The sequence below is a fragment of the Plecotus auritus genome (genome assembly GCF_963455305.1).
Source record: "Plecotus auritus genome assembly, chromosome: 4".
Lineage (NCBI taxonomy): Eukaryota > Metazoa > Chordata > Mammalia > Chiroptera > Vespertilionidae > Plecotus > Plecotus auritus.
Window position 1 is genome coordinate 192,648,395 of NC_137775.1, and position 12,259 is coordinate 192,660,653.

Sequence of the window (12,259 nt, forward strand, 5' to 3'; positions counted from 1 at the left end):
TTTTCTGCTGAGTCTGCCTGGAGGCTGCACCGCAGCACAGCTCAGCACAGCCTGAGAGAGCTGAGCAGCCAGAGGCCAGCCATGGCCCTGCCCCGGCCACACCCGGCCTGACCAGGCCTCTGTGGGGAAGGGTCCCAGGTGTGGCCCTGAAGACCAGGGTCGTGGGCTTGCTGGGAACAATGAAAAGGAGGAAACTGTGACTGAAGCTCCAGCCAGAACCCAGCCAAACGGGGACCATAGTTGCCCGGGAGCCCAGGGCCAGCCAGCCCCCGGTTGGGAGAAGCCTCGGGACAGTCCTGCTCTGGAAACCTGTTGGGAAAGGCGGAGGGGTCCCAGCCCCCAGGAGCGGGCTGCGGTGCCGATGCCGGATGACGGTGCTGGGATGGAGACGGCCAAGAAGGAAAAGGTAGCTCTGCCTCCTCTGGCTCTGGAAGCCTCTGTCCCAGGTCCCCACACCCATGGGTGGGTTTAGCTCGGACACACGCCTGCCGCTCAGAATCTGACTGTGCTCAGGCTCCGTAGGGAAGCAAGCCCTGCCGGGAGGGATCCTGGGAGCCCACTGTGTTGGGCAGAAAGACCCTTCCTCCCAGCAGACCAGGCCACTCCCTGCTTCAGACTCCAGCCCGTGGCCTGGAAGGTAGGCAGCCAGGAGGTCCGGGAAGCGACTGATGTTGTTTTGAGGTCTGGGGAGTTTAGAGCCTGGGGTCTTCGTGGAAGACCAACAGCCCAGTCCTGAGACAATGCTCAGCAGACACGATGCCAGGTCTCAGGTGCCCACACGTCCTCGTCCTCGAAGGAATCGCTTCATGGGGAGCCGAGGGCCGTTCCCTCCCCGGGGAGGAGCAGAGATCAGTTACTTTTTCCAAAACAGAGAGAAATCCAGACCAAGTAGTGAGCAAGGAGAAGGGCAGGCCCCAGGGCGAGGGGCCGGCTGGGGTGCAGTGGGGGCCCGGGAGAGGCCTGGGCCTTCCCTGCGACATGGTTCTCACCTCACACGCCTCCTCCTCCTCCTATGAAACAACAAGGTCAGCACAAACGGTGCTGCTTCTGCTGCTGGCAGAGCTGATGATGTCAGGAGAAAACGGCCAGCCCAGGCAGGCGCCCCGGCCAGGCAGCCAGGCGGGCAGAGGCCCTGCCCGCGGTCCCCGTGCCGGCAGGGTTTGGAGACAGCCCAGCGGCTGCCTGAGGAGGAATGGGGGTGGGCTGTCTGTGACAAGCAGAGAGATGGCGTGGCCAGAGTGTGAGGGGCTGTGGCCGCCGTGGGGAACCCATTCCCAGACGTGGGCTGTGTGTCCACGGGCAGACCGTCTCTGCTCCCGAGGGAGGGATGCAGGTCCAGGCCAGGAGCCAGGCTGCCTGCAGCAGCCAAGGGTCACTGGTCTGGGGAGTTTAGAGCCTGGTCCGGGCTGAGCAGAGGGAGGCACGTGCTTCAGCGAGACAACAAAAGCATCCATCATCGAGATAAATGCCATTTTAATGCAAGAAATTGTGCTTCGAAGGGAACCTAAGTGCTGCTGGTTTCTCGCCCGTGTCTGTGGTTCTTCTCACCTGCGCTGACCTCCAGGCCTTACCTGTGGTCATCCTTCTATAACCTGCAGAGCTGTGTGGTCACAGGGCTTTCCCAATAGATGTCAGCTACGAGCCGTTTCTAGAAGTACTTGGGGGCAGGTCTGCGTCCACTGATGCCGTCCTAAAACTGGGCCCTGGGAACCCCTTGCGATCCGGGTCCGAACTCCCCCACCCCTCACTAGTCCCTCCTCTGGCCCAACCCTGCCCACCTGGAGCCTGGGAGACACGGGCTTCAAAGCACGTCCCGTTGGCCATGTGGGAGCTGGCTCCGGCAGCGAACACAACAGCTCTGGAGACGGGAGTCGGAGGTCAGGGCCAGAGTGGCCGGTCCCGGTGTGGCCCCTTCAGGGGCTTGCAGGTGCCCCCTCCCAACTGTGTCCTCCGGGGGAGGGGGTGCAGTGAGGGGAATGAGGGGCGCCAGCTCTCCGTCTTCTCAGAAGGACACTAATCTCCTCTCGGGGCCCCACCCTCTTCTAACGCTGATCCCCGCCCAAAGCCCCACCTGCAAATCCCATCACACTGGGGTTAAGGCTTCGGCCTGGATTTGGGCACACAATTCGGTGTGTAGCATGGGCCAGGGTGGACAGCCTGCGGGGAGCTGACCGCCCTCCATTCTGGCCCTCAGGCTGCCCGGCACTTTGCCCCCAGGAAGAAGGAGGCTCAGCACTGGGGTGAGGCCCTGTGCGTGCCCTGCTTCCCGCCTCTGCGGGAAAGGCCAGCAGGTGTGCTGGGATGGGGCCAGCTCGGGGAGGAGTGTGAGAAGACCCTGAGTGTGGGGGACAGGCTCCCGGTGGGCAGGAGCAGGTCAGCCGGTTTCGCACAGGCCCATCGTATCCGCCCACCCTCCCTGCTGAGCTGGCCCCCCTGCAGAGGCCACAGCCTCTGACCACCCACCAGGCAGTGGTGAAGACCTGGGTGGGCCCAGCTGATGCAGCCCCTGCCCCTGGGAGGAAAGGGGTGGGAGAAGATAAAGAAGCCCCCTTGTGATCATCCCAAAAGAGCAGAACTGACCCGGCCCCGGGGAGAGAAGGCCCCACGTCTAGCACCTGCACCCACGCTGGGCGGCTCTCCCCGTTCCCAGCACAGTAGCCTTCGGAAACAAAGTCCCTCCAGACCGCAGTGTCCCCTCTGGAAAGGCCCCAGCTGCTGTGCGGGTGAGACCCCCAGCTCCTGCTGCACCTGCTGCACCTGCTGCAGAAGGCTGCCCTGTGAACGGAAGTTCTGGAAAGCCCTGCAGCAGAGAATGGGGAACGGATTTCATGCCACCGTGACACACCCCTTTCCAGAACACACAGAAACCCCCCCCCCCCCCGGCTGGTCCTCCCTGCCCATGACGTTTACCCATAGACAGGCTCCGGGGAAACCACATCTTATGAACAGGCGTGCCCTGCGGTCCTGCCCACGGGCTCCTGGGTTCGGCCAGAGCAGAGCCTGGAGCAGCGCCGTCCCAGCTGATGGACCCCAGGCCCCTTTCCGGGCACACAGGTCAGGCAGGCATGCCTGGGGAGCACCCCCTTCTCCCCGTCCCTGCATCCCCCAGGCTCACCAGCGGGCGTGGTGTCCCTGAACAAACCATGAGAAGCGTGAATGCACAAAGTGGTAAAGAAAACGGCCATGGATGTCGTGGCAGCTGGCTGTTCCCGGCCAGGGCTCTGTTGGGAACGTTTCCTGGTACAGCAGGAGGTTTAGGGGTCCATTCTGGCCAGGGCACACACCTAGACTGGGGTTCCATCCCCACGGGGCATGTACAGGAGACACCTGGTGGACGTCCGTCTGTCCGTCTGTCTGTCTGTCTGTCTCTCTAATCAATAACCATATCCTTGGGTGCGGATGAAAAGGACAGCTTCCAGGGGCCCACTGATGGGCAGGCAGAGATTTCAGTTGGTTACAAAGAAGTGGTGGGTGTTTCCCTGAACACAGCTTCTGGCCAACGTATTGGCTGTTAGTTACTTAGAAACTGTAACAGAGAGAACGAATACGCGGGCAGATCTCTGGTTTTCCCGTAACCAAGCCCATGCTTCTGCCCACAGGGAAGGAAGCCCACGGTACACTCAGCAGGTGCCTGGCACCCCCGCCCCTCCTGTGCCCCAGCCCCCCTCTGTGCCTGGAACCACCCCCACCCCCACCCCGCCCCGCCCCCCGCCAAGGCCAGGCCAGGCCCACAGCAGAGTGATGGGCGCTCACGAGCCCCCACTAGAGCCGCAGGACGAAAGGTATGGCAGGGAGACCCCAGCCCCCACCCCACCCTCCACATCCACCCTGTCTCCGAGCTCCTGGGCACAGCGGGGGTCCGGGGTCCGAGTGCCAACAGCCAGCTTTGCAAAGGGCCTCAGTCCTGTGGCTGGAGGCTCAGGAGGCTCGACACCTGCCGCCACACTCGGGCCACCCCAGGCCAGTGCCCTTTGCTGCCCCCTGCCCAGCCTCTTGGCCTTAGCTGTCGGTGGTGCCCCGCCTGGTGTCCCTGCCGTGTCTTCCTCGCTAGCTCTCGGTGGGCGCAGGCTACGGGTGGCGGGGGGGGGGGGGGGTGGGCGGGGAGGAGGCGCAGAGGAAAGGAAACGGGCACGCTTCGTCTGTGACTACCTGCGCCTTTCGCTTGCTACTTCCATCCTTGGCCGGCCCACGCGTTTGCTCTTTTGAAAGAACTGGTGTGGGACTCGTTCATCAAGTTCACTGTTGTTTCACGTCTGTTTTCTGTGTGATTTGTTTCCGCTTTGATCATTCCTGACTCTTCCACCCGGTTTCCCGAGGGTGCACTGTATGTCTGGTGTGTTGGGGTTTGGCCTCTTGGGAGCCTGCTTTGCTCACCGACGTCCATTTATTTGGGTGCGCCCTCTGAGGGGGTGCATGCTCCCGGGAGCCCTGCTCTGGCTGGGAGCTACATGTCATGTATTTGGTGCCCTTCATCTGTGAAAGGTCTGCACTCCAACCAGATGTCCTCCTCTTCAGACCAGACACTGCCGACCACAGCCCTCTGCCTGCGTCCCGTTGAGGCCCTCCACACCCCTGCACTTCTGCCAATGTTTCCCTCTCTCCCTCCCTCCCAACCTCTCTAAAAATCAACGGGAAAAATATCCTCGGGTGAGGGTCAACAACCACAACAGAAAGACAGTCAGAGGGGGTCTTGCTCCTGTCAGTGCACGGGGCCCCCGTGGCCGCAGAGCCTTCCACCTTTGGTATGCATGGGCCAAGATCACCCGCCCTCCCGCGTGCCGGGAGCTGCAGGCTGCGCCCGCGCAGCACACACTGGTGCTCAGATCTGCGTGTTTGCTCATAGACATTGTCAGCCGTCCCTTTGTCCCTGGATCTACACGTTCCGTTGTGAGGTCGTGATAATCGGCATGGCTCCTGAGTTAGGACATGCACCCATCAGGAGTGCTCCAGGCTGCAGGAAACCGGAAACCCTCACCCTGGGTCTGGTGTTAGCGTGCGCTCCCCTAGCCAGCACCTGGGGTGGGTGTCTGGGGCGACATCAGTGATGTCACCAGGGCCGCCTCTCTTCCCCAGCTGTGGTTTGCCAGCAGCTTTCCCTTCCGCCGTGGCTCCTCATGGTTGTGGGACAGCTGCTGCCAGCCGGCCGGCCTCATGCCTCCCAGCTGTGTTCACAGCCTCAGGGGCACTGACCTTCCCAGAAGGCCCTGCTGCTAACCCAGGCTTCCTTCACCCGCCATTGGCCACTGGCTTAGCCCAATCACAGGCTGGTCCCTGGCCTGGGGAGGGGCGGCCTTCCTTCAATATGCCACTCCCTACCCTGGCTGGATTCCCGGTGCCCACGTGGAGGAGACCCCCAGCTTTTATCAAGTCTCTTTCAATTCCTTTGGGTCCCGACAGCCAGTGAATCTAAGCGGCCTCCTCTGCAGGAATGTGCCTGTTGTGCAAGGTGGGCGGGAGCCAACCCACCCACACGCGGAGCAGAGCGAGGTCCAGTCACGGGGGCGCATGGGCACGGGCAGCTGGTTCGGGAGGGGCCGGCCGCGCCCCAGGAGGTTCAGGAGGAGACCCCTCCAGGCCATGGCACTCGCAGGGAAGGTGGCGCTGGCTGCACAGGCCTCGCTCCTGTCAGTGCACGGGGCCCCCATGGCCGCAGAGCCTTCCACCTTTGGACCGCAGCGATCTCAGCTGCCCTAACTGTCCCTCTGGCCAGTGTGCACGTGGTGCATTCACGCCCGTCGCCTCAGCCTGGAGCGGGAGTGACTGCGTCCCTCACACAGTAATGCCTCTGCCCCGCGCCCTTCAAACAGGCTGTCCTGGCCTCACCCGCCCTCCTGCTCAGCGCCTTCTCCCCCACCCCCTTGTCTCCCCCATCTGCCCTCTGCCCTCACCCTGGACCCCGGCCCATCCGGGAGGCTGGTCTTGGAACTCTTGCTCTAATTGCTCAGCTGGTTTTAACTGTGGTGATTTGAGTCATCACCCCGGACCAGGGCCAGAGAGCAGAGGAGACCCTCGTGGGAGTGGGGAATGCTCGGTACCCAGCCTCCCCATCCCCCGTGCAGGCAGAGCAGATCCTGGCGGAGTTCCGACTGCAGGAGGAGGACTTGAAGAAGGTGATGAGGCGGATGCAGAAGGAGATGGACCGCGGCCTGAGGCTGGAGACTCACCAGGAGGCCAGCGTGAAGATGCTGCCCACCTACGTGCGCTCCACCCCGGAAGGCTCAGGTACTGCCAGGGCCAGGGTGGGGCCGCCCTGCCGGGGCAGCTGTCCCCAGGCCCTCCAAGGGCTCTGGCCCCAGCAGCCTGGAATCAGGCCCCCGGTGGCTGGGCCCCCGACAGGCCGACCCTCACCTGGGTTGCAGGCTCACCGTGGCCTCAAGAGCTGGCTTTTCCCGTCTCGTTGGGAAAGCACTCCCTGTGGTCGCTTGCCCCCCTCCCCGCCCCAGTCCTGAGTCTGGGCCATTTCACTAGTTTTTCGGTTGAGCTCTGGACTGGGGGTGACTTCAGTTCAAGGCAGGGGGTTCCCACGGACTTCCCAGTTCACCTTTGACCCCCTCCCCCCATTGAAAGTGGTGTCCCCAGACGTCTGGCATTGCGGCCCCTTGCCCAGTGCCTCTGGGCTTCCTGCCCTCCCTCCTCCTCTCCCTGTGGCTGCAGAAGTCGGGGACTTCCTCTCGCTTGACCTGGGCGGCACCAACTTCCGGGTGATGCTGGTGAAGGTGGGGGAGGGGGAGGCCGGCCACTGGAGCGTGAAGACCAAGCACCAGATGTACTGCATCCCTGAGGACGCCATGACAGGCACCGCAGAGATGGTGAGCAGGGCCTCCACCTGGGTGAGCCCACCTGTCCACCTCTGTCCACCTGGGGAGCCCACCTGTCCACCCGGGTGAGGGCCCACCTGTCCACCTGGGTGAGGGCCCACCTGACCACCTGGGTGAGGGCCCACCTGTCCACCTGGGGGGTCCACCTGGGTGAGCCCACCTGTCCACCTGGGTGAGGGCCCACCTGTCCACCTGGGGAGCCCACCTGTCCACCTGGGTGAGGGCCCACCTGTCCACCTGGGTGAGCCCACCTGTCCACCTGGGGAAGGGCCCACCTGTCCACCTGGGTGAGGGCCCACCTGTCCACCTGGGTGAGCCCACCTGTCCACCTGGGTGAGGTCCCACCTGTCCACCTGGGGGGGGATCCACCTGTCCACCTGGGGGGGCCAGTCCTCCACAGCTGCAGGGGGTGGCCAGGACACCTGGAGGAAACAGAAGTCATCGTCTTCTATGACTTAGTCGCCCGGTCACTGGGACAGAGCACAGCTGGGGGGGACCAGCCCCGGCTGAGCCACGCTGTCCCAGGGCCACCCTGTCCCATCGGCAGGCTCTAGGGGAGGCTCAGGACCCAATAAATGGAGGGACTGAGCACAGCGGAGCCAGCTTCCCTGGGGGCTGGGGGCTTCCCTGGGGGCTGGGGGCTCAGTACAGGCTCTGGGTGGAGGGGACCGGGGCTGTGGCCGCCCACCGCTGTGGACACGCGCTTCCAGCTCTTCGACTACATCTCCGAGTGCATCTCCGACTTCCTGGACAAGCACCAGATGAAGCACAGGAAACTGCCCTTGGGCTTCACCTTCTCCTTCCCCGTGAGGCATGAAGACATCGACAAGGTGGGGCCCGGGGCTGGGCAAGGGGACCACAAGCGGACAGACAGATGGAGGGACGGACATGCGCCTGGGGGAAAGGCACCCCGTGCGCCCTTCAAACGCAGCTCCTTTGTTGGGAAATGTGCCTGTCACCCGCATTCATGACACCGTGGGCACTAACGTTGGCTGGGGTCACTGTTTGCCTGGATCTCCCCATAACATCGCCCTGTTCACACCCCCACTACCGACTAGGGGACCGAGGTCCGTGACCGGCCCGGTGGCAGCCGGGTGCCATCCCTGGTGACCCCTGTGCTGGGGCTGAGGTGTGCGGGCGGAGGCTGAACCCTGCCTTCGAGCCTGGCAGTTACACGCACGCCAATTACACCTGCATACACAAGCACACCAGTTGTGTGCACACCGTACTTTACATGTACTTGCACGCACACGTCTGTGACACGAAACCTCACGCACAACAACAGCAGGAGCGACTTCCCGCACAGGCTTTCCAGCCCCGACCCCACGCGCACTGAGCGCAGGGGTTCCCTCGCCTGCAGGGGGCGCACCACAGAGGAACCTGCTCACATATGGGCTGCTCCTCCCCAGACCCCACACCCTCACTCTGGGGGGACGTCCCTGGGTTTTACTAGACAAGCACCCTCAAACTGCTGGGACCCCGCTCTGCAGGAACGTGAACGGCTGTGTAGTGTCAAACCTCTCAAAACTATGGGATCCTCAGTCTGCTCACCCGCTCAGTGGGGTCTGGGTCCCGAGGCAGCTCCCCGCTTCACACCTGCCCCAGCCCTCCTCAGCGGCCACTGAGGTCCTCCTCCTCCCGCAGGGCATCCTGCTCAACTGGACCAAGGGCTTCAAGGCCTCAGGAGCAGAAGGGAACAACATCGTGGGGCTCCTGCGAGACGCCATCAAGCGGAGAGGGGTGAGGAGGCACCTGTTCCCTGGCCTCCCTGGCCCCTCCCCCACTCAGGCCGGGATGTCAGGGAGGGCCTCTGGGTCCCCTCAGGAAGAGTCTCAGCTCCCTCCTTGGTGGACCAGCCCAGGACCCCCAGCCCAATCCCCACCCCCTCTGTGCTCTTGGCAGGACTTTGAGATGGACGTGGTGGCGATGGTGAACGACACTGTGGCCACAATGATCTCCTGCTACTATGAAGACCGCCAGTGTGAGGTTGGCATGATTGTGGGTAAGGACGCACGCCCTGCCCTGTCCAGGGGCCTGGGCCTCGGGCCCTGAGGAGTGAGGGCCACAGTCAGCGCGGGCCTGGGGAGGGGCAGGGGCGCCCCAAATGCAAGCTCTGTCCTGATAGGAAGCATTCACACTGCAGTCACTGCACCAGGTGGCACGCCTGCTGCACCTGCACCTGCCCATCTGGTTTAATTAAAGCACTTTATCTGGTAAATTGACCAAACTAAACAGATTTGTCCACGTGGAAGGGAATAAGCAAAAGTGGCGTCACCTCTTCCTGGAAGGTCTGCCCGTACCCAGGGCACCCAGGGCCGGCCTGCCCTGCCTGAGGAAGAGGCAGTGCCTGGAGCGGAGGCTGAACTGGCCCCAGGGGCTCCCTGCAAATTCCACAGCTGGTCCCACACTGTGCCTTACCTCAGGGTGCTCCCCCACAAAAAAACACACAAAAAAAACAGTGTCCAAACCCCTGTGGGGAAGAGGACCAGCCCCGAGGGGTGGACAAGACTGCCCTGGGGCTTCCTGCGGGGCGGGGCACCCCGGAGAGGGGGTGAGGGGGGGACGTGCAGGAGAGGCGGCTGGGGAAGCGCAGCCCCTGCCGGTGCCACCTGGGTCCGACGCTGCCGCTCCCGCAGGCACGGGCTGCAACGCGTGCTACATGGAGGAGATGCACAACGTGGAGCTGGTGGAAGGGGAAGAGGGCCGCATGTGCGTCAACACGGAGTGGGGCGCCTTCGGGGACGCGGGCGAGCTGGACGAGTTCCTGCTGGAGTACGACCGCGCGGTGGACGAGAGCTCGCTGAACCCGGGCCAGCAGCTGTGAGAGCTCCCGCGGGCGCGAGCATGGGCTTGTTTCTAAACGGGTCTGGGAAAAGCGGGCGGTCTGCCTCCGCCAGCTCACACGCGCGTCGGGCCGCTCTGTGGACCGGGTCCGTGAGCGTTTGGTCCTGAGAAAGGGGTGCTGTGGATCGATAAGCCGGGGCCCCCCTCCGTTCCGACAGGCACAGGAAGGTCCGAGATGCCTCCCCCCCCCCCCCACGTTAACGGGTTTAACCCAGAGTTCCCCAAAGCACAGATCTGCCCACGTTCACAGAACGGTGCTGCCGGCGCGCAGGGCACAGCGGGTACCCTCGGGGCCCCTCCTGCGGCCGGGCCCTGCTGGCTCCCGCGTTAGCCGGGTCTCTGGCTCGCAGACACCACTGTGTCTGTGACAGTCGGTACGCTTCAGGAGGAAACACGGAGGCTCACGGTGGGGACGCAGGTGCCAGCGCCGCGCATGCCAGGGGCGCGGGGCCCTGGGAGCGCGCCCCAGAGCGGTCACCAGCGCCCTGAGCCTTCATTCCCCACCTATACCTGGGCGGTGAGACTAGCACCCCATCGCCTGTGGGAGGCCCGCGTGGACCCAGCGCAGGTCCGGTCCAGGCCGCTCTCGGAAGGGCTGGACCCAGGTCCCGGTTAGCTGAGCGCGGGAGCGGGAGCCCGGGTTTGGCAGAAGGTGTCGCGGCGGCGCGTGGCCGCGAGGGGGCGCTGGTGCCCGGCCCCCGCCCACCGCTCGCCCTCCGCCAGGTACGAGAAGCTGATCGGCGGCAAGTACATGGGCGAGCTGGTGCGGCTCGTGCTGCTGCGGCTGGTGGACGAGGACCTGCTCTTCCGCGGGGAGGCCTCGGAGCAGCTGCGCACGCGCGGCGCCTTCGAGACGCGCTTCGTGTCGCAGGTGGAGAGGTGCGCGGGGGTGGGGTCCGCGGGGCGGGGTGGCCTCGGTCCCCAAGGGCCGCCGGGTGGTTGACGGAGCCCGCGTGTCCCTTCCGTGGCTCTTGTCTCACTCCATCCACGCGACAGCGGGAGGCCCTGGGCTTAAGGAGGAGTAACGACCCGGTCACTGCCCGTGGCTGGCGGAACCCGAGTCTTTCCTGGCCCCGGCCCCGAGCCCCGAGCCCCGAGCCCCACGAGCTCTGCCTGGACGGGGAGGGGCAGGGAGGGGAGGGGTCCGCCGGTGGGTGACAGGCTGGCTGGGGCCGAGGGCCCTCCAGCGACGCCCTTCGCGCCCCTCCTGCTCCGCAGCGACTCGGGCGACCGCAAGCAGATCTACAACATCCTGCGCACCCTGGGGCTGCGGCCCTCGGCCGCTGACTGCGACCTCGTGCGCCGCGCCTGCGAGAGCGTGTCCACGCGCGCCGCGCACATGTGCTCCGCGGGGCTGGCCGCTGTCATCAACCGCATGCGCGAGAGCCGCAGCGAGGACGTGATGCGCATCACCGTGGGCGTGGACGGCTCCGTGTACAAGCTGCACCCGAGGTGAGCCGGCGCGGCCCCGGCCCAGCCCCCGCCTGGCGAGCGTCCTCCGCGCAGAGCCCCATCCCCGGCCTCCACCCAGGAAACACGAGTGGGGACGGACACTGCCCCGGCTCTCCTGCTGCTCATGGATCCAGGGGTTCTTACCTCATCTTCCCGGCAGGTCCCAGGGGCAGGGGAGGGGCCCCCTGGGTGCACGCATGGCAGGTCCCTGTAGGGGTCCTGGGTAGGCGGCGGCGGGGGGCGTGGGGGGAAGCACAGGAGGCGGGCCCTCAGCCCAGCCTCCTCCCGCTCAGCTTCAAGGAGCGGTTCCACGCCAGCGTGCGCAGGCTGACCCCCAGCTGCGAGATCACCTTCATCCAGTCGGAGGACGGCAGCGGCCGCGGCGCCGCCCTGGTCTCCGCGGTGGCCTGTAAGAAGGCGTACATGCTGGGCCAGTGACAGCAGCAGCGGCCAGGCACGGAGGAGGCTCCAGGGGACAGACTCCCCCACAGGCGCCCCCAGCCTGGCCTGCCTTCCCACCCACTGCCGCCCGGAGATGGGGAAGACACCCAGGAGAAGGCCTTGCCCGGCAGACCAGTCTTCCTGAGTCAGTGGGAGGGGCAGCCAGCCCCAGGGCCCTGCCTGGGTTGGGGGCTCAAGGAGCAGAAATGGAGATTCCCAGGTCTCCCATCTTTCTGCCGGAATCAACCACCGGGAGGGAGGGGCTCGCTCAGGACTTAGCTGGAGCTTTCGGCTTGGTTCAGCCATGCCTGGGCCCGCTCTGGGGAGGGGTGCCCTGTGCACCCTGCTGTGGCCCGGCTTCCCTGGGACTCAGCCCACATGGGGAGGCAGCCCAGGGACCTGGCCAGATCTCCACCTGGCCAGGTGGGCTTCTCTGCCTGGAGACGGGAGAGAGATGGGCAGGGGCCAGCTCAGCGCGGAGACCGAGGCACCAGGAGGCCTGGGATGGCTGCCTCTTCCCGCCCACACCGCCTCTCCACAGGAGGTACAAGAGACGGCCCCCCACAGCTCCTGTCAAGGACCCAGGAAGAGGAGGACCCCCATGGGGCTGCCACACTGCAGCCCCGCAGCACTCAGCACAGCCTCTTCATGCCCAACATGGGACTGGGTGGATTTTTAATTAAAAGTTCTAAACGTTCAGAGCA

At 64.9% G+C, this 12,259-nt stretch overlaps 1 protein-coding gene across 1 annotated transcript; it reads left to right on the top strand.

Moving 5' to 3' along the window:
- The first annotated feature begins 151 nt into the window (after positions 1-151).
- Positions 152-12,259, top strand: GCK (glucokinase). The gene is made up of 10 exons (XM_080664549.1): positions 152-406; positions 6,060-6,222; positions 6,655-6,809; positions 7,529-7,648; positions 8,463-8,558; positions 8,721-8,820; positions 9,455-9,638; positions 10,386-10,541; positions 10,881-11,114; positions 11,408-12,259. The coding sequence occupies exons 1-10, from the start codon at positions 362-364 to the stop codon at positions 11,550-11,552; spliced, it is 1,398 nt and encodes a 465-aa protein (XP_080520675.1). The 5' UTR covers positions 152-361; the 3' UTR covers positions 11,553-12,259.